The sequence below is a fragment of the Hyla sarda genome, chromosome 5 (genome assembly GCF_029499605.1).
Source record: "Hyla sarda isolate aHylSar1 chromosome 5, aHylSar1.hap1, whole genome shotgun sequence".
Taxonomy (NCBI): domain Eukaryota; kingdom Metazoa; phylum Chordata; class Amphibia; order Anura; family Hylidae; genus Hyla; species Hyla sarda.
In genome coordinates, this window is record NC_079193.1 from 182,550,471 (window position 1) to 182,576,644 (window position 26,174).

At 41.4% G+C, this 26,174-nt stretch overlaps 1 protein-coding gene across 2 annotated transcripts in view; it reads right to left on the bottom strand.

The window, feature by feature from the left end:
- GALNT12 (polypeptide N-acetylgalactosaminyltransferase 12) overlaps positions 1-26,174 on the bottom strand; it is a 64,599-nt gene that overhangs the window by 10,510 nt on the left and 27,915 nt on the right. For both annotated transcript variants that reach the window (XM_056518449.1, XM_056518448.1), the window contains exons 2-7: positions 11,589-11,758; positions 10,880-11,069; positions 8,931-9,116; positions 7,759-7,876; positions 7,495-7,671; positions 2,923-3,054 (exon numbers count right to left, since the gene is read on the bottom strand). In XM_056518449.1, coding sequence (XP_056374424.1) covers positions 2,923-3,054; positions 7,495-7,671; positions 7,759-7,876; positions 8,931-9,116; positions 10,880-11,069; positions 11,589-11,758 — 973 coding nt within the window. The remainder of the gene's footprint in view (positions 1-2,922; positions 3,055-7,494; positions 7,672-7,758; positions 7,877-8,930; positions 9,117-10,879; positions 11,070-11,588; positions 11,759-26,174) is intronic.

Consider the following 26,174-nt stretch of genomic DNA (forward strand, 5'->3'; position numbering starts at 1 on the left):
AAACAGTTTAGGGTCACATATGGGGTATTTCCGTACTCGGGAGAAATTGCATTACAAATTTTGAGAGTTTTTTTCTCCCTTTACCCCTTACGAAAAGGAAAACTTGGGGCTACACCAGCCTGTTACTGTGAAAAAATAAAAATGTTTACACTAGCATGCTGGTGTTGCCCCATACTTTTTATTTTCACAAGCGGTAAAAGGAAAAAAAGACCCCCAAAATTTGTAACGCAATTTCTCCTGAGTACGGAAATATCCCATATGTGGGCATAAAATGCTCTGCGGACGCACAACAAGGCTCAGGAGTGAGAGAGCACCATGTACATTTGACGCCTAAATTGGTGATTTGCACAGGGGTGGCTGATTTTACAGCGGTTCTGACATAAACGCAAAAAAATAAATACCCACATGTGACCCCATTTTGGAAACTACACCCCTCACGGAACGTAACAAGGGGTGTAGTGAGCCTTAACACCCCACAGGTGTTTGACAAATTTTTGTTAAAGTTGGATGGGAAAATGAAAAAAAAAAAATAATAATTTCACTAAAATTTTGGGGTTACCCTAAATTTTTCATTTTCACAAGGGAAAATAGGAAAAAAAAGCCCCCCAAATTTTGTAACCCCATTTCTTCTGAGTAAGAACATACCCCATATGTGGATGTAAAGTGTTCTGCGGGCAAACTACAATGCTCAGAAGAGAAGGAGCGACATTGGGCTTTTGGAGAGAAAATTTGTCCGGAATTGAAGGCCACGTGTGTTTACAAAGCCCCCATAGTGCCAGAACAATGGACCCCCCCACATGTGACCCCATTTTGGAAACGACACTTCTCATGTAATGTAATAAGGGGTACAGTGAGCATTTACACCCCCCAGGTGTCTGACAGATTTTTGGAAGTGGTCCGTGAAAATGAAAAATTTTATTTTTCATTTGCACAGCCCTCTGTTCCAAAGATCTGTCAAACGTCAGTGGGGTATAAATACTCACTGCACCCCTTATTAAATTCTGTGAGGGGTGTAGTCATGTGGCACTGTTCTGGCACCACGGGGGCTTTGTAAACGCACATGGCCCCAGACTTCCATTCCAAACAAATTCACTCTCCAAAAGCTCAATGGCACTCCTTCTCTTCTGAGCATTGTAGTTCGCCAGTAGAGCACTTGACGTCCACACATGGGGTATTTCCATACTCAGATGAAATGGGGTTACAAATTTTAGGGGTCATTTTCTCCTATTACCCCTTGTAAAAATGTAAAATGTGGGGGGAAAAACAGCATTTTAGTGAAAAAAATTATTTTTTTCATTTACACATCCAACTTTAACAAAAAGTCGTGAAACACCTGTGAGGTGTTAAAGCTCGCTGTACCCCTTGTTACATTCCTTGAGGGGTGTATTTTCCAAAATAGTATGCCATGTGGATTTTTTTTCTGTTATGGCACCATAGGGGCTTCCTAAATGCGACATGCCCCCCCCCCCAAAAAAAAAACCATTTCAGCAAAATTTGCTTTCCAAAAGCCAAATGTGACTCCTTCTCTTCTGTGCATTGTAGTTCGCCCACAGAGCATTGGGGGGCATTTTCTCCATTACCTTTAGTAAAAATTGTAAATTTGGGAAAAAAACAGCACTCATTTACACATCAGACTTTAACAAAAAGTCGTCAAACACCTGTGGGGTGTTAAGGCTCACTGGACCCCTTGTTACATGCCTTGAGTGGTGTAGTTTTCAAAAATAGTATGCCATGTGGGGGGATTTCTGCTGTTCTGGCACCATAGGGGCTTCCTAAATGTGACATGCCCCCCAAAAACCATTTCAGCAAAATTCACTCTCCAAAATCCCAATTTTTCTCCCTCCCTTCTGAGCCCTCTACTGCGCCCGTCGAACACTTGACATAAACATATGAGGTATTTCCTTTCTCGAGAGAAACTGCGTTACAAATTTTGGGGGACCTTTTTCTCCTATTACCCCTTGCAAAAAATTTTCTCCTTCACTTTGCTGCTATTCCTGTGAAACACCTAAAGGGTTAACACACTTACTGAATGTCATTTTGAATACGTTGAGGGGTGCAGTTTTTATAATATGGTCATTTATGGGGTATTTCTAATATGACGGCCCTTCAAATCCACTTCAAAACTGAACTGGTCAGTGAAAAATTCTGATTTTGAAAATGTTGTGGAAAATTGCTGCTGAACTTTGAAGCCCTCTGATGTCTTCCAAAAGTGAAAACATGTCAACTTTATGATGCAAACATAAAGTAGATATATTTTATATGTGAATCAATATATAATTTATTTGGAAAGTCTATTTTCCTTACAAGCAGAGAGCTTCAAAGTTAGAAAAATGCCAAATTTTAAATTTTTTCATAAAATTTGGGAATTTTTCACGAAGAAATGATGCAAGTGTCGACAAAAATTTACCACTAACATAAAGTAGAATATGTCATGAAAAAACAATCTTGGATTTAGAATGAAAGGTAAAAGCATACCAGAGTTATTAATGCTTAAAGTGACAGTGGTCAGATGGGCAAAAAATGGCCGGGTCCTACAATGAAAATTGGCTGTGTCCTTAAGGGGTTAATGGGTCGGTTGCTTGCGTGGCACTAATATATTCTTCAATGTTGTACAGATCTTGACATTCAATTTGAAAGTGACCAACATGATCTTTGCCATTATTAACGTAAGGTGTACAAACAGATTTATCTAGGATAGTGCAGATAGTCAGGTAATCTCTTTCCTCTTTAAAATAAATAATGTGTGCCAATACAAAGACTAACAGGGTACTTGAGGTTATAAATTTATTGACAATGACTATCTGAGAGCAGATAAGAGACATTAGTGCTTGGTTGAATAAACGCATACTTTCCTCTATATATTATTGGAATATTAAAACTAGAAACTAGTAGAGGATACTTGTAGTGTCTTTAGGATCTTACCATCCCAAAGTAGCCTGGCCTATCTTCAGGGACATGAAGTTCTGGGTAAATGTTTTCCAAAAACCACTTGAAAGATTTGCACTGCAGTTTCTCTCTTAGTTGTCTTCTCTCTGTGACATCTCCATACGGCTCCTGTAAAAGAAATGTAAAAACAATGAGTTAGTAAAATGGATACAAGCATTTGAAGAGGTTATCTGATCAAAGGCAAAAACTTACAAAATGGTGCCCACTTCCGACACATTAAGCAAACAACCGATTTTGATTGGACAGCCGTTTCCCCTATCCAGATAGTATATGGACAAGTCAAGTCTAACTCAATGGAACTTAAGCTGGCCCATTGGGGGGGGGGATGTCCAATCAAATAACCTAACGGGACATATGGAGATAGGTTTCTTTATGAGACAACCCCTTTAATGTCCAGCCACCATCATGGAAATTTGCTACAAATTTGTCTTTAACAGCCTGTGTTTGTTATATGTTGATAGTGGCACTTCGCTGTTCGAAAGTTGGCTTGAAATGTGATATTTTGATACCTAATAATAATAAAAATAATAACTTTATTTATAGTGCATACAGATTCTGCAGAGCTGAATCACTGTCAGGGATGTGGAAATCCTATCGCCCGACGCCCGGGACAATTCGTTCCGGGCAGGTGAATTGTTCATAGATTTAGCCCTGTATCGGGCTAGCAGGGACAGACCGACTTCCCCCTTATTTTTCTTTAATGCCGGTGTGAGGCGCAGGAGCGGATTCAAGTCTGCACCTCACACCGGCGCTCAGGGTGTATGGAGGGGGCGGCGGCGGCCCCCAGCTGATTTCAGTAGCCGGGGGCCGCTGCTCAGAGCCCCCCCCCCCCACCTCCAGCATTTCTGTGATACAGGTTGTTGCTGGGAGCAGATTTGCAGACGTGCGCTGCGCAGGCACGCACGAGTCTGCTCTTAGCCCCTGAGGTGCTGGCCGGCCGGATCTTTATGGGGGTGAAAAGAGTTTATGTGGCCTAGCTGCAAGCAGCTGAGCGCCACCCCCGACACTGTTGCACCGGGACTAAAGTTCACTGTCCACTCGTGGCCAGCTCAGGTGAGAAGGCAGAGCATGCAGGCGGCGGGAAGGGTGGTTGTATATGTATGTACTGTATGATTAGGGGAGTATCAGCGGCGGGTGTATGTATGATGTGTGCATATGTATGGTGTGTATGATGTCTGTGTATATATGATGTGTTTATGATGTCTGTGTATGTGTGTATGTGTATGATGTCTGTGTATATATGATGTGTGTATGATGTCTGTGTATATATGATGTGTGTATGATGTCTGTGTATGATGTCTGTGTATATATGATGTGTTTATGATGTCTGTGTATGTGTGTATGTGTATGATGTCTGTGTATATATGATGTGTGTATGTGTATGATGTCTGTGTATATATGATGTGTGTATGTGTATGATGTCTGTGTATGATGTCTGTGTATATATGATGTGTTTATGATGTCTGTGTATGTGTGTATGTGTATGATGTCTGTGTATTTATGATGTGTGTATGATGTCTGTGTATGTGTATGTCTGTGTATATATGATGTGTGTATGTGTATGATGTCTGTGTATGATGTCTGTGTATATATGATGTGTGTATGTGTATGATGTCTGTGTATGATGTCTGTGTATATATGATGTGTGTATGATGTCTGTGTATGTGTATGATGTCTGTGTATATATGATGTGTGTATGTGTATGATGTATGTGTGATGTGTGTATGTAATGTATGATGTAGGGGGGGGGCAGCGGCAGGTGTATGTATGATGTGTGCATATGTATGGTGTGATGTGTGTGTGGATGTATGTAATGTATGATGAGGGGGCAGCGGCGGGTGTATGTATGGTGTGTATGGAATGTATGATGTAGGGGGGCAGCGGCAGGTGTATGTATGGTGTGTGTGTGTGTATGATGTGTGTGTATGATGTCTGTGTATATATGATGTGTGTATGATGTCTGTGTATGTGTGATGTGTGTATGTAATGTATGATGAGGGGGGCAGCGGTGGGTGTATGTATGATGTGTGCATATGTATGGTGTGAGTGTATGTGTGTATGGTGTCTGTGTATGTGTGATGTGTATATATGATGTGTGATGTGTATGTGTGATGTGTATATATGATGTGTGTATGGTGTATGTGTGATGTGTGTATGGTGTATGTGTGATGTGGTGGGGCAGCGGCGGGTGTATGTATGATATGTGTATGCATGAATGTTTTGTACAGGGGGGGACTGACACGCCCCAAGGGCCCGTGTCTCATGGGGGGGGGGGGGGCGCTGCTGCCTGTTGTGCAAATTTTTTTTTTTTTTTTTTTTTAGTTGTTTCTGGCCACCCGCACTAAATTGCACCACCAGAATCCTGCCCCCTTCATACTCCAAGACCAAGAGCCCCACGGATGCACGCAAACACGCCCGAACCAAAACTACAACTTCCAGCATGTTGCACCGTAACCTAAACTGTGAAACTATAAAGTGCAACATGCTGGGAGTTGTAGTTTTGGTTCGGGTCTGCTGCAGAGCCATAGGCTGTATCAGGGCATGCTGGGTGTTGTAGTTACTAACTGCAATTCCCAGTATTCCTTGACACAGCCTATGGCTGTGCAGCTGACCCACACCAAAACTACAACTCCCAGCATGTTACACAATAACCTTAACTATACTACTATACAGTGTAACATGCTGCAACACCCACAGAACCATAGGCTGTATCAGAGCATGCTGGGAGTTGTAGTTATCTAATAATAATAATAATAATACATGTGATTGTAACAGATCACAAGAAAACCAGATAACGGCCCCTCAGACTCTCAATACTGAAAAACATATATATCAAGGCGAAAATATGATATGTGGGGCGTCTCTAAAATATAACATCTATTGAAATTTTTTATAAAAGCCACCAGATACGAATTAGTGCAACCCAAATAGTACAAAAGTTATCATGAAACCCAATGGCCCATCATAGTTGGCCAACTGGTTTCACAAAAGAGCTACTCACTGCTTAATAACAAGTAGTGATAGTATAAAGAAACCACGCGTATAATAATCATGCTGTTATTCCCAACGCGTTTCTATCCACATGCAGTTGGTAATGCATGGGGACGTCCTCAGGGGAATCTTAACAATGTAGCTCCAAAAGATATATATAAAATTGATATCACTAATGAACCATCATGTGTATCGCAAGTTTAGCATAATAGATAGGCGGCCATTATCCCCACAGGTATTCCTCAAGTAACATCAGAAGACCTGTGTATGTAAGAGGGATCCAGCCTACAGCGCCCGAATGTAAAACAAATCGCCAACCTACAATGGCAGGGAGCCGGGGAAGTAGCCCCGTGCGTAGTGTTGCTCGTGGTGGAGCCGGCGCTGGCTCCACCACGAGCAACACTGCGCACGGGGCTACTTCCCCGGCTCCCTGCCATTGTAGGTTGGCGATTTGTTTTACATTCGGGCGCTGTAGGCCGGATCCCTCTTACATACACAGGTCTTCTGATGTTACTTGAGGAATACCTGTGGGGATGATGTCCGCCTATCTATTATGCTAAACTTGCGATACACATGATTGTAGTTATCTAGTAACTAAATGCAACTTCCAGCATTTTCTGACACATAAATTAGAGTAAACAAAATGCACCACAAACTGGAGAAGCAGAACCCCCCCCCCCCCCCCCCCCCCCAGTAACACAGCGGTGTTCAGTGTTTTCCAACCAAAAGACTCCATATATAAGTCCCTATGAAGACTAAAAAATAGTGATTAAAATATTTTAAGAAGTGCGTATATATGTGAATAAGCCCCTTTCCTAATAAAAGTTCAGATAATAAATTGTTCCAATAAAAACTACAAATCACGGCACATAAGATTGCCCTCATACATCCCTGTATATGGAAAAATTGGAGTTATAGGGGTCAGATGGGGGGGGGGGGGGGGGCTTGCCTCGGGTGTAAAAGGAGCTACAGCTCTCCCGCCGCTAATAGCCTGGCATGCTGCGATCGCCGTGGCCGGCTATTAAACCATTAGATCACCGCTGTCTAAGTTGACAGCAGTGTCTAAAGGGATCTTATATCCATCCCTGGTGGTCTAGTGGGGTGGATCGTACTATTTTGGTTGAAATTAATTTATCTACCAGGACAAGTGGATTTTCTTGAGGGACAAGTAGATTGTGTTCCGCTTTAGTCCCTTGGACAAGTAGTTTTTTTTTCAAATTTCCTCACCCCTGACTGTACACTCAAATTGGTCCCTGTACCCATTGGGACTTACAATCTAAACCTATCGGTATGTTTTGAAGTGTGGGAGGAAACCTGAACCCGGAGGAAACCTACGCAAACACAGAGAGAACATACAAACTCTTTGCAGATGTTGTCCTTGGTGGTATTTCAACCCAGGACCCCAGCGCTGCAAGGCAACAGTGCTAACCACTGAGCCACCGTGCTGCATAAATATGCAGCATATTTTAGGGCGGGTGGATTTAAGTGAGGTAAATGAAGGCCTAAATATGTATATTTGCTAATCATTTAACACCATCCTAACATCAGGCATCTTACCAGACGGGCATGTGGATTTCTGTGGTAGTAAAGCTCTTTATATTCATCCATCCAAACTTCTGCTGCCCGCACACTGTTGGCCAGTGCTTTACTACGAGAGTATGGGGCTTGTTTTGGAAATACATGTCCCACATGAGAACATGGGTGTACTTCAAGTGTCCCACCACATTGCCAGATCTATAAAGAAAAAATAAAAGTATTTTATTTCCTCAAAATCAGATTCTACCATAAAGTCTAGGTTTCAGAAAAAATTTAATTCCTTACTCTGAATGAAAATTCAAGATTTTCTCCTCCCCACACTTCCATTCCGGTATCATAAGATCCTAAGTATTCAAAATACTTCTTACTGACAGAGAACAGTCCACCTGCCATAGTTGGGGAACTTAAAAAAAAAAAGGTTCATACAGATCATAAAAGGAAAACATTTGGAAAAACGATACTTTGCTTTAGTACATAAATTTGGCAAATAAATACAAGAATCTATCCATTTCAATCTTTTACCGTAACCTTTAAGCAAACTATATATCATTTACCCCTTGAGTAAATGATATATAAGAGTGTATGAAGAGGGCTCAGTATTCTTGCCCGCTCCATTGCGGATGGCCCCCGGCTGCTTTCAGCAGCAGAGGCCCCCTGTTAATAGCCTGCACTGAGTGATGTTCGCTGCCTGCTATTAACTGTTTTAATGCCACACTTAAAAGGGTATTCCGGCTTTATACATTTTATTCCCTATTCTGTGCCTGGCACCCTGCACAGAATGACGGGGGCTGCACTGAGATAGCAGGGGTTCCCAGCAGCGGGACCCCTGCGATCATACATCTTATTGTTTAAATGCCACTGTCGGAATACCCCTTTAAAACCGACAGTGGCATTTAAACAATTTTAGGGCCAAAGGCTGGATTGGCTCCCCACGATGTCATCATGGGGAGCCGATCTGTTGTCATGGTAGTCTGAGGCCTGTGCAAGGTCTCTGTGACTGCCATGAAGAATTTATTGCTACAGCCTGGCAACCTGTATCAATAAAATGCCAATCTAATGAATCAATATATTACTTTAGTATTACATTAATCTGCATTAGCAATCAAAGATTGTTCATACAAGTCCCCTAGGGAGACAAAAAAAAAAAAGTGTTGAAAAAGGTTTTTAAAAAAGATAAAGAAATCATCCCCGAAGATAAAAATGCTATAAATAAATGTAATAAAAACAAACAACATACCGTGTTTGGTATTGCTGCGTACAGAATTGGCCAAGCTATTAAAGTAAAATATCAGAATTGGAACCAATAAAAACTACAGAGCACTACGCAAGAAATTAGTTCCAACACAGCTCCACAAAGAAAAACCGTATCAAATAAAACAAGCTGAAGTAAAAAAAATAGGTAGAAAAAATGGCTAGAAATCTGTTATTCATTATAGTCTTGTCTATAATGTACACACCTGATGACATCAATGGGAGAACGTCTTTGTTTTTGTTCCCTCTCTGGCACTACATGCCAAGTAAAGACAAGTCTCCAGTCCAACCCTCCAATCTGAGGCTCTCCAGCATTGCCCAGATACTCAAAGGTATTCCAGTCAATCACATCTATTACAGGACAAACCACGGCAGTTTCCTTTTCTCGGATCCTGATGGAAGATGTTGAGATATAGAATCACAATCAGAATGCATAATAAACTATTTCCAGAACATAACCCAGTCCCACAGTGGAAAACCCCAACCCCATGTTATTAATACGTAATATGTAGCTCCTTTTATTTACTTTCCTAAACTACTTTTCTTACTTACCTCCACACAAAAAAAAAGCTGCAAATAATTTTACTTTACTTTTCCACAGTCTCTATTTCATTCAGAAATATGTATCAACACAGTAATGTTTGCATGTTTCACAACATATTCCAGATAGAACATAGAAACATAGAATGTGTCGGCAGATAAGGGCCATTTGGTTCATCTAGTCTGCCTAATATAGTACTTGTCCCTACCTTATATGAAGGATAGCCTTATGCCTATCTGATGCATGCTTAAACTACACTGTACTTGCAGCGACCACTTCTGCAGGAAGGCTATTCCATGTATCCACTACTCTCTCAGTAAAGTAATACTTCCTGATATTACTGTAGAAACCTTTTCCTCTAATTTATAACTATGTCCTCTTGTGGTAGTTTTTCTTCTTTTAAATATGCTCTCCTCCTTTATCGTGTTGATTCCCTTTATGTATTTAAAAGTCTTTATCATATCACCCCTGTCTCTTCTTTCTTCCAAGCTATACATGTTAAGGTCTTTTTAACGTTTCCTGATAAGTTTTATCCTTCAACCCATGTACTAGTTTAGTAGCTCTTATCTGAACTGACTCCAAAATATCTATATCCTTCTGGAGATATGTCCTCCAGTACTGCGCACAATATTCCATGTGAGGTCTCACCAGTGTTCTGTTTAAGGGTATGAGCACTTCTCTCTTTCTACTGCTTATACCTCTCCCTATACATCCAAGCATTCTGCTAGCGTCTCCTGCTGCTCTATTACATTTTCTTCCTACCTTTAAAGGGGTTCTCCGGTGCTTACACATGTTATCCCCTATCCAAAGGATAGGGGATAAGATGCCTGATCGCGGGAGTCCCGCAGCTGGAGATGCCCGGGATCATGCACGCGGCACCGCGTTTGTAATCAGTCCCCGGAGCGTGTTCGCTCAGGGTCTGATTATGGTCGGCCGCACGGTCGATAAGATGTGTAAGATAAAGATGTGTAAGCACCGGAGTACCCCTTTAAGTCTTCGAAAATAATTACTCCTAAATCCCTTTCCTAAGATACTGAGGTCAGGACTGTATCACATAGTCTATACTTTGCCGATGGGTTTTTATGCCCTAGGTGAATTATCTTGCACTTATCCACATTAAACTTTAGTTGCGAGAGTTCTGATCATTCCTCTAGTTTACACAAATCCTTTTCCATTTGGCCTATTCCTCCAGGAACATCAACCCTGTTACATATCTCTGTGTCATCAGTAAAAAGACGCACCTTACCATCGGGACCATCTGCAATATCACTAATGAAAATATTAAATATAATTGGTCCCAGAACAGATCCCTGAGGTCCCCACTGGTAACAAGACCTTGCTCTGAATATACTCCATTGACTACAACCCTTTGTTGTCTGTCACTCATCCACTGCCTAATCCATTCAATGATATGGGAGTCCAAGCTCAATGACTGCAGTGTATTGATAAGTCTTCTATGTGGGACAGTGTCAAAAGCCTTACTAAAATCTAGATAAGCGATGTCTACTGCCCCTCCGCCATCTATTATTTTAGTCACCCAACTCCTTTTACCAATGATTGGTTAAATAAATCTGTTAATGGCTTTGCTAGTACACCGCTAAGATTTTAACATACCTCTCCATTAATGGTTCCAACCATCCTATGTGACACTCACAGTGGCAGTCAAGAAAGGTCAGCACTTCTCCTTTTGCAATGGAAGCTCCAAGGAGACGGGCACGCACTAGACCTTCTCTCTTGTTAGCACGGATTAGTCGCACCTTCTTTAGCACTGAGATATGCCTTTCCAATGGTTCCTTTAGGTGATCTAGAAGCACGTTTGATTACTATTAATGATATTAAAGATGAAAAACAAAATACAATTTTTTACCACTGTCTCAAAATATTTGCATCCCGATACACATTTTTGCTTGTGTGTCTCTGAATTTTGGAAAGACACATTGCTGTGGCCAAATCAAAGCTAATGTTCTCAGACAGGAATGAGCAGAATCAATTAATGGATTGTATAAGAAAACAGTGTTTAATACTTAGAAGATTGCAGGTGTAGACCTGGTATCTATCCACTACATGGTATGGTGGAAATATTACCGTAGTTATAATGATCGTAAAAATATGTGCATCTGTTCCTGACTGTGTGATTGGGTTCATCATGCATTGTGTGTAGATAACTTCAAATGTGAACACAGCCTTACTTGATGGTTTTAGGGGGTTGCTTTTCTGATTTTTTTCCCTGTCAGCATAGTCCACTAAACATGTAAAAAATGCTCACATGTTTGTTATTTTCTTTTATGGCTAATGACATGTCATGGTATTACTTACTACTTACCTTTGTCACTGTAGTCATCAACAAGAATAATTTCTTCAAGAAGGATGTCTGGAGACGTTTCCAGGACACTGTGGACTGTCCGTAGAAGTGTTGACCAGGCCTCATTGTAAAAGGCAATGACAACAGATGTTCTGGGTAGTTTATAGTAGTCATATTTTACAGTTTTACACCTGTAAAAAACAAAAACAAATACAAAATCAAATAGTGATTTCTTTTTTGTGATTATATAGTCTGAGGAGTATAGTGCAAGATTCTTACTGTATTACAGGACCATACCAATAGATATTTGTATCTCAAATAACAAGAAGCTTTCATTTAAACCTTGACACTATTTGACACAATAAGCAGGAAACTGAATCACACTTGCGTAATACTATGTTTCTCTACAGACAACAGCAGCTTTTGGGTCTTTCTTGTCAGTCAAGTACAACACAGACAACATTGCAAAAGGGCAAATTCATATTCAGTTGTGGAGGACACAATGTTATCTCAGGATAAGCACTCCATGTTACCGTATGTAGAAACACTTTAACCAACCACTAACATTTATCACATCCACTATTTTGGTTATAATTTAATATTACTGTACTATCACTCCCATAGAAACTAAATGGAGTGCCAACGGGGGTCCCAAATATAAATGAAATATACAATCAGATGCTGCCCTTTCCCCACAAGCAGTGCTATTTTAACTTTATTCCTAGAGATTTACCAATATTTTACAACAACAGCAAACAATAAACACCAATGTCACTGAACTATGTTAAACTTGTGAATCATACTTTTTACATCAGTCAACATCTTCTCTATGAACTGAAGTCTTAGGGAAGGTTCAAACTCATACCACACACATTCATTTGTGGTATACTACAAATGGATGTACCAAAACAACACCAATTTGGCTTAATGTTACGTATGTTTTTGTGGTGTAACGAGTGTATCCGTTTGCATACGTTTTCAAAGTAAAAAATTTTTATGTTAAACTATGTAAAAACTGTAAAACAAGATGCACACCATTCTACACAACACATCACTAATTTTATGGGGGAAAAAGCATATACCACAGCATACAATTGTTTGTGATACAGAAAGGTAGAGCATGCAGAGCTTCTTTTCCACAAAAAAAGTGTACACAAATGTACAGGGGACAAAAACAAGTCCAAATTGACATACTTTTGACAACTTTTACATAATGGAGGTCTATGGGTATTCCACAGCCTACGCTTAGATACAGTTTAGCGTAGCATACTGCTGTGAATAGATGTAAGCAAACATTTAAGACATTTCATTTACCATATAAAGACACCAGAATTAAAATACTCTACACTATTATATACACTGCTCAAAAAAAATATTAAGGAAACACTTAAACAACACAATGTAACTCCAAGTCAATCACACTTCTGTGACATCACACTGTCCACTCAGGAAGCAACACTGATTGACAATCAATTTCACATGCTGTTGTGCAAATGGAACAGACAACAGGTGGAAATTGTAGGGAATTAGTAAGACACCCCCAATAAAGGATTGGTTCTGCAGTTGGTGACCACAGACCATGTCTCAGTTCTTATGCTTCCTGGCTGATGTTTTGGTCCCTTTTGAATGCTGGCGGTGCTTTCACTCTAGTGGTAGCATGAGACGGAGTCTACAACCCACACAAGTGGCTCAGGTAGTGCCGCTTATCCAGGATGGCACATCAATGCGAGCTGTGGCAAGAAGGTATGCTGTGTCCGTCAGAGTAGTGTCCAGAGCATGGAGGCGCTACCAGGAGACAGGCCAGAACATCAGGAGACGTGTAGGAGCCCACAGGAGGGCAAAAACCCAGTAGCAGGACCGCTACCTTGGCCTTTGTGCAAGGAGGAGCAGGAGGAGCAGGAGGAGCACTGCCAGAGCCTTGCAAAATGACCTCCAGCAGGCCACAAATGTGCATGTGTCCACTCAAACGGTCAGAAACAGACTCCATGAGGGTTGTATGAGGGCCCGACGTCCACAGGTGGGGGTTGTGCTTACAGCCCAACACCGTGATGGTTGGCATTTGCCAGAGAACACCAAGATTGGCAAATTCACCACTGGTGCCCAGTGCTCTTCACAGATGAAAGCAGGTTCAAACTGAGCACATGTGACAGATGTGACAGAGTCTGGAGACACCGTGGAGAACGTTCTGCACCTGCAACATCCTCCAGCATGACCGGTTTGGAGGTGGGTCAGTAATAGGGTGGGGTGGCATTTCTTTGGGGGGGCTGCACAGCCCTCCATGTGCTTGCCAGAGGTAGCCTGACTGCCATTAAGTACTGAGATCCTCAGACCCCTTGTGAGACCATATGCTGGTGCGGTTGGCCCTGGGTTCCTCCTAATGCAAGACAATGCTAGACCTCATGTGGCTGGAGTGTGTCAGCAGTTCCTGCAAGAGGAAGGCATTTATGCTATGGACTGGTCCCCCTTTCCCCAGACCTGTATCCGATTGAGCACATCTGGGACATCATGTCTCGCTCCATGCACCATCGCCACCTCATCAGGAACATGCCCAGGTGTTGTAGGGAGGTCATACCGACACATGGAGACCACAAACACTACTGAGCCTCATTTTGACTTGTTTTACGGACATTAGATTAAAGTTGGATCAACCTGCTTTAATTTTGAGTGTGACTCCATATCCAGACCTCCATGGATTGATAAATTTGATTTCCATTGATGATTTTTGTGTGATTTTGTTGTCAGCACATTCAACTATGTAAAGACGAAAGTATTTCATGCGATTAGTTCATTCATTCAGATCTAGGATGTGTTGTCTTAGCTTTCCCTTCATTTTTTTGATCAGTGTAGTATTAGGGCATATTCAAACACAGGAGACTTTATATATAAATTTCTGCAACTGTCCCATCCACCCATCCATCTGAATGAGGCATGCAGGTATCTTCATGCTTGCCTCCCAACACTATTCAGATTACTGGAAATGATTTTCAGTTGCAGAAATCCCTACAAAAAATCTGTCACATGTGAATATGAATATAGACTTTAGGTTAAAGGGGTACTCCGGTGCTTACACATCTTATCCATTATCCAAAGGATAGGGGATAAGATGCCTGATCGCGGGAGTCCCGCAGCTGGGGAAGCCTGTGATCATGCACGCGGCACCCCGTTTGTAATCAGCCCCCGGAGCGTGTTCTCTCCGGGTCTGATTACGGTCGACCGCAATGCCGGCGGCGTGTGACGCCACGCCTCCATCCCCGTGTGACGTCACGCTCCGCCCCTCAATGCAAGCCTCCCGTAGGCTTGCATTGAGGGGCGGAGCGTGACGTCACACGCCGCCGGCCCTGCGGTCGACCGTAATCAGACCTGGAGCGAACACGCTCCAGGGGCTGATTACAAATGGGGTGCTGCGTGCATGATCACGGGCGTCCCCAGCTGCGGAACTCCCACGATCAGGCATCTTATGATGTGTAAGCACCGGAGTACCCCTTTAAGTGCACACACAGATTTTGAGCCACATTTCACGTGTTACATTTTTTCAATTTTTCAGGATAAAAAAGCTTATTGAGGGACATTTATATCCTGAAATTAGTCCCAAATTATTTTATATATGCCCCAACAATAGCCTTCAATAAAAAAGATCCAGTAACAAAAAATGATCTATTCAATATTTCTAAACAGACTCTTAAAGTAAAGTAAAATCTAGATTTATCACAATGTTGGTAACTCCTATTAGTAAATAGTCTTGATCGTGTGCTTTAGCTGTGCAATACCTTGTTACTAAGTGCACAGGATTCCCCTGCAAACAGATTATCAGTGAAATCCTGTCCCACAACCCAGAGTAAGGAGGTTTACTGCACTAAAGTAGATTGTTGAAAGTCCTTCCACTCAAGAGCAATTAAGAGATTGGCATGTAGAGAAGTACGTCAAGTCAGAGAAACAAGGGCAGGGTGTATCCATGACGCTGTACAACAGGTGCAGCTTTAAAGACAAAAGGCAACCTAGTATTACACAAGGAATTTCTATGAGACAGTGACTGGTATAAATTATTGGATAACAAATAACTAAACAACAAAATTACAAAAGTCTTTGTGAGAATCAGTTTCTATGTTTTTCAATGAACTACCAGATCTTATACTTTCAATATACTGTAAATAATTTTTTTTTTTTTAAACAAATAGTTTAATACCTATGATTTCACATTAATATTCAGTAATGAGATATAATCTCTAATGTTTGTCTTGAATTATGCAGCATTAAAGGCTAATCTAGACGGTTATGTCAAAACTGATCAAGAAACTAAGCCAGAGTGAGTATTCATGGCAAACTCTAGATTACACACTGTCCAATCATATCATATATACTAATTCTTCAAAAATGGAAAATAAGTTATTTTCCAGACAGAAGGCCTTCCTTTATGCTCAGTCCCACTGTCAAGGAAGTTGGAATAACATTCACAGTTCATTATGGAAGGGGTTTAACCCCTTTAGGACTCAGCCCTTTTGGGCCTTTGTTTTTTCCTCCTCGCCTTCAAAAAATCATAACTCTTTTATATTTTCACACACAGACTAGTATGAGGGCTTGTTTTTTGCGCGACCAGTTGTCCGTTGTAATGCCATCACTCAGTTTACCATAAAATGTATGGCGCAACCAAAAAAAATACTATTTGTGTGGGGAAATTAAAAAGAAAACCGCAATTTTGCAAATTTTGGAAGGTTTCGTTTTCACACTTACAATTTATGGTAAAAATGACATGTTCTTTATTCTTTGGGTCAATACAATTAAAATGATACCCATGATAACATACTTTTCTATTACTGTTGCGCTTAAAAAAAATCGCAAACTGTTTAACCAAATTAGTATGTTTAAAATGCCCCTATTTTGAAGACCTATAACTTTTTCATTTTTCCGTATAAGCGGCAGTATGAGGGCTAATTTTTTGCGCCGCGATCTGTACTTTTTATTGATACCATATGAGCTTATATAAAACTTTTAATACATTTTTTATTAATTTTTTTGGGGAATAAAATGTTATAAAAAAAACCCAGCTATTTTGGACGTTTTTTTTTTTTTTTTTACTGGCGGGTCTCAGGCTGCTATCAGTAGCTGGGACCTGCGGCGCATGACGCGATCATCGCTCTGATGCTTGCGGTTATGTATAGGACGTAAATGTACGTCCTGGTTCGTTAAATACCAGCTCACCAGTGCGTACATTTACGTGCTACGTCGTTAAGGAGTTAAAGGGGTACTCCAGTGGAAAACATTTTTTTAAATCAACTGGTGCCAGAAAGTTAAACAGATTTGTAAATAACTTCTATTAAAAAATCTTAATCTTTTCAGTACTTTTCAGCTGCTGTTGTGATCCACAGGAAGTTCTTTTATTTTTGAAGTTCCTTTCTGCCTGACCACAGTGCTCTCTACTGACACCTCTGTCCATTTTAGGAACAGTTCAGAGCAGGATAGTTTTTTTTTATGGGGATTTGCTCCTAGTATGGACAGTTCCTAAAATGGACAGAGGTTTAAGCAGAGAGCACTGTGGTCAGCCAGAAAGGAAATTCAAAAATAAAATAACTTCCTGTGGATCATAACATCACCAGATACTTACTGGAAGGATTAATATTTTTTAATAGAAGTTATTTACAAATCTGTTTAACTTTCTGGCACCAGTTGATTTAAAAAATTTTTTTTCCAGTGGAGTACCCCTTTAAAGGGGTACTCTGGCGCTTAGGCATCTTATCCCCTATCCAAAGGACAGGGGATAAGATGCCTGATCGCGGGGGTCCTGCCGCTGGGGACCCCCTTGATCTTGCACGCCGCACCCCGTTAAAATCAGTCCCCGGGGCATGTTCGCTCCGGGTCTGATTACTGTCGATCACGGGGCCGGAGCGTTGTGACATCAAGGCTCCGCCCCGTGTGATGTCACGCTCCGTCCCCCTCAATGGAAGCCCATGGGAGGGGGCTCCGGAGACTGATTTTAACAGGGTGCGGCGTGCAAGATCACGGGGGTCCCCAGCGGCGGGACACCCTCGTTCAGGCATCTTATCCCTTATCCTTTGGATAGGGGATAAGATGTCTAAGCGCAGGAGTACCCCATTAAACTTATATCACCTAGGGAAAATTATGTCTCCAAAGAAATCTCAGGTACATATTAAAGGAGTTTAAAAATTAGCAGAATTCTTAGAATCTTGTAAATTAGCCACCAACTGGAATTTTACTCAGTAGCTGAGTAAACAGAGTTACAAAATTAAGTCTTAAATCTGTCTCTCATTTCAGCTTTCTGTACAAGGTAAATGACAATCATCAAATAAAAAACCATGACAACTATCAAAATAAAGGCTATATATATATATATATATATATATATATATGTAAAGGCAGAATATAATCTGATGTGCGCAGATCAGAAGTAATAATGGTAAACATGTCAGGACATGGGGAAGGGTCCTACTCAATACAGCTGGAGTCACTCCTGACTGTCATGCAGTAACACCAAACAGGTTTGTGCTGCTGATAGACATTTGATGGTTGTGCTTAGATCCCAGTTAGTTAGAAGAAGCATAGACTGCATGAGACTGGATGACTACAAATAAATCATCCGAAAAGGGGAAAGAAATGGGGTTGAAGGCATACAATTAAAATTTTTTATAGCTTGTTACTCAATTTACAGTACTATTGGAAATCTGGTCAATAAAAAGGACTTCCAACATGTCAACGTGGAAACAGGACATTAGATGAGATTACTTGTACAGGAAAGTAACCTGAATGTGACGTGTCTGAGGCAATATTTACTTTACACGAAGTCACTGAAGTAATTGTAACCATTGTAGGGTGCATTGTTTATAGAAAACTATTTCAAAAGCTTTTCTTTATACATGTCTGATCATAGAAGAAACTATTGGATCCCAAGTAGAATTTATATACTAAAAAAATGTGCAAGTATAATAAAACAATATATAGACAAGTTATCTGTATTCTTCAGATCAGAACAACTACATTGATAACTTATGTAAATGTTATCGTGCTACTTTAAAAAAAATGTAACTTAGAAATCTTATGTGCTTTTGAGCACCCTATTCTGACTTTTATACAATTTTTTCATTTTCAGTCTCCAGGGCTGTTTTAAGTGTTGGTTTTTTTTTGGCCATGATCTGTAATTTGGTTTAAATGTTATTTTTTAATTGTTTAAAGAAAAAAAAATTAGACATATGAATTCCCTATTTAAATTTTGCCATTTAGTATTTTTTTCAATTTACTCCATGAAATTATATTTTAATAGATTGGACAATTCTGCATAATTTTTTTTCCCCAGGGGAGCTATTAGTAATGTTTAAATGCTAATAGAAACAACCTGTTAAAATAGCCAGCAATGAAGATTGCTTTATGGCGCCTATTGGGGACAGCCCCCGGCTGCTGAAAAGATGACCTCATGACCTAACTGTACATCACCCAACCCCCTTGCCTTTGTAAAGAGGTTGTGCAACTTTTGTGAGTACTGTGGCCCTTTAGTTTTAAGTTTTGCAAACTTAAAGTTTTGCATTAGTGGTAGTGTAAGGTACTAAAGTATTGTCCCATTCAAGAGAATGTTTATTACAAATGCAAATTGTTTAATGCTGCAATATTTGTAGCAATGCTAAAAATTAGTACTAATAATAATAATAGTATTGCAGCCTTGCCCCATTCACCCGTATCGCATGGCCTCTTCATACAGTAGATCACCAAGGGTGTCGAACTCCATTGGCCAAACCAAAGGATAATGTAGGTGGTCAGTTTTTAAAGTTTGGATAACCCATTTATGCCACTGTTACTTTATTTAAGCAAACACTGCCCCGAGGATTCTATATGAAACTAGCATATAGTAGAATACAATGTTTGGTGCAGTTTTGTAATTGTTAATGGAAATGCAGTTTTACTAATAAGATTGCTGTTTACCTGCAAAATCTGGAGGTGAACAGCAGGATTCGCAAAACCTTTAAACCGTTAAAGGGGTACTCCACCCCTAGACATCTTATCCCCTATCCAAAGGATAGGGGATAAGATGTCTGATCATGGGGGTCGCTGCTGGAACCCCCTGCGATCCCTGGCATGGCACCCCAGTCATCCAGTGCACAGAGCAATCTCTGCTCCGTGCCGGATGACGGGCGACCACAGCCATCACACCTCTCAATTAATGTCTATGGAAGGAGGCGTGACCGTTATATGCTAGCCATCACACCCCCTCCCATAGACATGAATGGAGGGGGCGTGGCATTACATCACAAACACGGAAGCTCCATGCTCACGGAGCAGGCACGGAGAGGGCAGATGGTCTGGACGATTTGGATAGGGGATAAGATATCTAGGGGCAGAGTTCCCACTTAACAATAAATTAAAAAACACACTGAACAGCATGTCTTTGTGCTTTTGAGCAGCACTGCAAGTGTGTAGCAGCTTCTTGGCTGTTAATGAAACACAAGTGCTCTTTTGGCGGGTCTGATCACAAGTGCCCACTCTCTTCTCCTATGCCCTAGCCCCATGTCTCCCCCTTTTCAGTTTGAGCACTAACAAGTGTGTTGTTGCACTGCAAAGCAATCAGGTCAAAGAAATAGGTGCTTAGCTAGGATTGTGGAGAAGAGGATGGACACTGCACTAGAGCCTGCCCAATGAGCACCTACAGGTAATTTGCATATTGTACAAAAAAACACAAAAAGGTGCCAGACATCTTTTATAAGTTTCCCACATAGTTTTCCTTTATTACTGCACTAATTCTTTCCCCACAGTCTACTTCTCCTACCACCAATATTATTTTCCCCTATATGTTCTGCTTTCGTTATCATCCCTAGTAAGAACACTTTGCCACCCCTGTTAGATCTTTTCCCCCAAGCACAACAGATCTCCTTCCATTCAGGTTCAAATCGCATGCAAAATATAATTTGTGACCCAATGAAAAGCCAACCCCTACCTCCTTACACCAAGACTTAAAGGGGTATTTCAGGATTTTTGCCTATACTACAGGGGCTGTAAAGTCAGTGTAGTTCATAATATAGTGTCTGTACCTGGTGGTCTCACAATTCTTCTGTGATTTGTGCCCCAAGGATTATTTTTAACAGCATACAAAATATGTGTCGTCTCAGGTTTTTCCAGGTTGCAGTGCGGCTTGAGACATTATATCACTAGTCAGGACTGGAAGTCATCATGTCCATTCCTCTGTCACTGCATTGCAGCCACAGCAATTGTTGATTACAGTTTATTTTCAGCTTCTTGGTGGCATTGCAGAGCTGGGAAGAACAGCACTGGAATATTCTTCTCCTGACCATTATATACTGTAAATTCAGATGTTCAGTCCCATTACACAGGATGCGTTTCGGGCGCATGCGCACCCTTGATCACCAGCGGTGATCAAGGGTGCGCATGCACCGGAAACGCGTCCATGTTTGCAGTGTAACTTTGGCTAGGTGGTGAGTCGTGTGTGCTATGTTTGTTGCTACCTTTTAACTTTGGATACAAATAATAGCCTTTGTTTTATGGAATTGCTGGATCAGAATTTCTCTTCTTTATACTACATATCAAGCTGGGCCAAGGCTGAAGATCCGTGCAAGACCAGTGGAAGGTGAGCTGAAAATTTCCTTTTGTGTCTCATTAACTATTAAGCATTTTTCTACACCTTTGTTTTGTGTGCTGGTAATGTGTAGGAGCACCAAATGTATTCAATTTCTAAAATTTCACACTTCACATACACCAAAAAGCTAAGCTAAGTCTGGGCTGGTGTAGTTTTAGAGACTTTTTGGTGGCTTATTTGCACTTTTTCACAAAAAAGGCACAGTTCATAAATCCCTTCCATATCATGTGTATTGGCAAAATCAGTGGATTGCAACTCAAATTCTGCAGAAATGTGTAAACCAAAAAGGCGCAATTAAACCCTGCTTGCGCCTTTTTTTTTTGCGCCTTTTCTAGACACAAAAAAAAACTGTCTAAAGACAATGATAAATGTCGGCCATAATGTCAAGATTTGGACAAAATGGTGTAAAGAACACCACCACTGAACACTGTAAAAACATGTTCTGTGGAGTGACGGATTATGCTTCTCTACCCTGCACTCTGATCTATGGGTTTGAGTATAGCAAATGTGAGAAGAACGTTACCTGCCTGACTGCATTGTTATAACTTTAAAAGCAATATGTCAGCAGCATAATCCGCACCAACCCCCTGGTACTGCCTGTTAGTGTGAGTCACACTGGTCAAAATGGTGGTTAACTTTACATATTTGGATTTTTAACAATGTTTTAAGAATAGCAGCACATAGGAAGATAAGGTAACCACCATTTTGATCAGCACCACCCACATTAAGAGGCAGTAGCAGTATGTTAGTGAAGTTATTGTTAGTGATGCTGCTGACAGATTCCCTTAACCCCTTAAGGACCAAGTCCATTTTGACCTTAAGGACCAGGCCAATTTTAAAGGGGTATTCCAGAAATTAGTATTATTTGACTATGCTACAGGGGCTGTAAAGTTAGTGTAGTTCATAATATAGTATCTGTACCTGTGTGTGACGGTTTTCTCACAACTCTACTGTGTTTTTCACCCTAATAATTATTTTTACCAGCATACAAAATGACTGTTGTCTCCGATTTTTCCCAGGTTGCAATGCGGCCGAGACCTGGCTCACTAGTCAGCTGATGACAGGGAGCCTGTCTGCTTCAATGGGTGGAGCAATCGCTAAGTGGTAGAGAGATTAATCTGCAACTAATGCAACAGCTGTAGGCACCCTGAATGAAAACCACAGGTCTTTTGAATGGATGCAGCTCATTTATGTTTCAATGGGTGGGGTGGCTGATGTGTGGGAGGAAAATGGAATTAGGGGATTTGTAGTCAAAAAAAGAAAAATCAAACAGGAAATACCAGTTCACAAAGAGCTAGCCACTGTGTTATGTAATCTCACAACATAGCCATTTAGCACCAAGACAAGCGCAGACCCTTCCTAAGCATGTCCATCACTGTCTGCCAGGTACGTACTAAAATCACCTTATGGTGGAAAACCCCTTTAATATAGCATTTTTGTTTTTTCCTCCTTGCCTTCTAAAATCCATAACTCTTTTATATTTCCATCCCCATATGAGGGCTTGATTTTTGCATCATTAATTGTACTTTGTAATAGGGATCGACCGATTATCGGTATGGCCGATATTATCGGCCGATAATCACGATTTTGGGCATTATCGGTATCGGCAATTATCTTGCCGATAAGCCGATAATGCCCCGCCCCCGCACCGCCCCCACCGCACCACGACCGCCACCCCCTCGACCCGCCGCACCGCACCTCCGACCCACCGCACCACGTCGCACCCCCCACCGTGATGCTAGGCGGTATACCGGTATGGATTTTTTCCCATACCGCTATACCGGTCGGGCCCCTCCCCCACCCTCCGAGTGAATAAAAAAAATTAAACTGGGGGTGGTCCAGGCCATCCTTCCTTCATGTAGTGTCCGGGGGCGTTCCGGTTAGAGGGTGGTCCGGTCCGGTCCGGGCTGTCCTTCTTCTCCGGCGGGCCTCTTCTCCACTCCGGGCAGGCTCCGGCCTAGTATGCTGCATAGACGCCGCTACGCCGTGACGTCAGGTGCGTCGCTGCGCACGGGCGTCACTGCGCAGCGATGTCTATGCAGCGTACTAGGCCGGAGCCTGCCCGGAGTGGAGAAGAGGCCCGCCGGAGAAGAAGGACAGCCCGGACCGGACCACACTCCACCCGGAACGCCCCCGGACACTACAGGAACGATGGATGGATGGCCCGGAGCACCCTGGCAGGTAGGGGAGAGAAGCGGGTGGTGGCGGCGGCGGCCTATGGCCCCGCAAAAGCCACTGCAGATCATTGATTTAAAGCGCCCGCTTTAAATCAATGATCTGCAGCGGTGTCGCAGGGGGTTAAATAGCCGATAACTTATACCGAAATATCGGTATAAGTTATCGGCTATCGGCCCTAACCTGCACCGATTATCGGTATCGGTCTCGGCCCTAAAAAAACGATATCGGTCGATCCCTACTTTGTAATCAATCCTCTCATTTTACCATAAAATGTACCGTGAATCCCCCCCCAAAAAAACTTTGTGAGGAATTTTTAATGAGAAGCACAATTTTGCAAATTTTGGAGGGTTTCGTTTTCACACTGTACACATTATGGTAAAAATGACATGTTTTCTTTATTCTGTGGGTCAATACAATTAAAATGATACCCATTTTTCTATTATTGTACTGCTATTAAAAAATATTCAAGTTTATGTACCAAATCAGTTTGTTTAAAATCGCCCTATGTCACCACCTATAACTTTTTCACTTTTCTGTATATGGGGCAGTATGAGCGCTAATTTTTTGCGCCGTGATCTGTACTTTTTATCAATACCACATTTGCGTATTTGAAACTTTAAAATAACTTTTATAAAAAAAAAAATTATAAAATGTGCCAAAAAGCAATTTTTTTTAACTTTTTTTTATTATTGACGTTTATGCCATTCACCGTTTTTGTTTTTACCTTTTATTTTTTTCTTACATTTGTTTCCTTTTTTTTTTTTTTGTCCCCCCCCCCCCATAGGGGACTATTTATAGCAATCATTTGATTGCTAATACTGTTCAGTGCTATGTATAGGACACAGCACTGATCAGTATTATTGGCTATCTCCTGCTCTGGTCTGCTCGATCTCAGACCAGAGCAGAAGACCCCTGGAGACATCCGGAGGCAGGTGAGGGAACCTTCGGCCGCCATGCTGGATGATCGGATCCCCGCGGCAGTGCTGCAGGCGATCCGATCATCCATTTAAAATACTGCAGTGCCGCACATGCCATGATCTGTATTGATCACGGCATCTGAGGGGTTAATGGCTGACATCAGCGCGATCGCGGATGTCTGCCATTACCGGCAGGCCCCTGCTGCTATCAGCAGCCATGGACCTGCCGGTAATGGCAGACATCTGCAATCGAGGTCCGGTGCTCGCGGTCATGACGGAGCGTAAATATACGTCAAGGTGCATTAAGTACCAATGCACCATGACGTACATTTACATCAACTGCCATTAAGGGGTTAAATGTTCTGTTAGGGGAAGGATAATGGGGAGATTTATCAAAACCAGTCCAGAGGAAAAGTTGCCCATAGCAACCAATGAGAGAGCTTCTTTAATTTTTAAACAAGGCCTCTGCAAAATGAAAGAAGCGATCTGATTGGTTGCTATGGGCAACTGGGCAACTTTTCCTTTGCAAAGGTTTTCGATAAATCTTCCCCAATGTTCTGAGGTTGTTTTAAGTGAAAGAAAATCAATCAGATTGCTTCTTCCAATTTAACAAGGCCTCTGCAAAATGAAAGAAGCAACTTTTCCTTTGCACAGGTTTTGAGAAGCAGAGAGCACTGTGGACAAGACAAAAAATAAATTCAAAAAGAAAAGTATTTCCTCTGTAGCATACAGCTGCTAAAAAGTACTGGAAGGGTAAAGATTTTTTAATAGAAGTCATTTACAAATTTGTTTAACCCCTTAAGGACGCAGGACGTAAATGTACGTCCTGGTGAGGTGGTACTTAACGCACCAGGACGTACATTTACGTCCTAAGCATAACCGCGGGCATCGGAGCGATGCCCGTGTCATGCGCGGCTGATCCCGGCTGCTGATCGCAGCCAGGGACCCGCCGGCAATGGCCGACGCCCGCGATCTCGCGGGCGTCCGCCATTAACCCCTCAGGTGCCGGGATCAATACAGATCCCGGCATCTGCGGGAGTTCGCGATTAAAATGAACGATCGGATCGCCCGCAGCGCTGCTGCGGGGATCCGATCATTCATAACGCCGCACGGAGGTCCCCTCACCTTCCTCCGTGCGGCTCCCGGCGTCTCCTGCTCTGGTCTGTGATCGAGCAGACCAGAGCAGGAGATGACCGATAATACTGATCTGTTCTATGTCCTATACATAGAACAGATCAGTATTAGCAATCATGGTATTGCTATGAATAGTCCCCTATGGGGACTATTCAAGTGTAAAAAAAAATGTAAAAAAATGTAAAAGTAAAAGTAAAAAAAAAGTGAAAAATCCCCTCCCCCAATAAAAAAGTAAAACGTCCGTTTTTTCCTATTTTACCCCCAAAAAGCGTAAAAAAAATTTTTTATAGACATATTTGGTATCCCCGCGTGCGTAAATGTCCGAACTATTAAAATAAAATGTTAATGATCCCGTACGGTGAACGGCGTGAACGAAAAAAAATTAAAAAAGTCCAAAATTCCTACTTTTTTAATACATTTTATTAAAAAAAAATTATAAAAAATGTATTAAAAGTTTTTTATATACAAATGTGGTATCAAAAAAAAGTACAGATCATGGCGCAAAAAATGAGCCCCCATACCGCCGCTTATACGGAAAAATAAAAAAGTTATAGGTCATCAAAATAAAGGGATTATAAACGTACTAATTTGGTTAAAAAGTTTGTGATTTTTTTTAAGCGCAACAAGAATATAAAAGTATGTAATAATGGGTATCATTTTAATCGTATTGACCCTCAGAATAAAGAACACATGTCATTTTTACCAGAAATTGTACGGCGTGAAAACAAAACCTTCCAAAATTAGCAAAATTGCGTTTTTCGTTTTAATTTCCCCACAAAAATAGTGTTT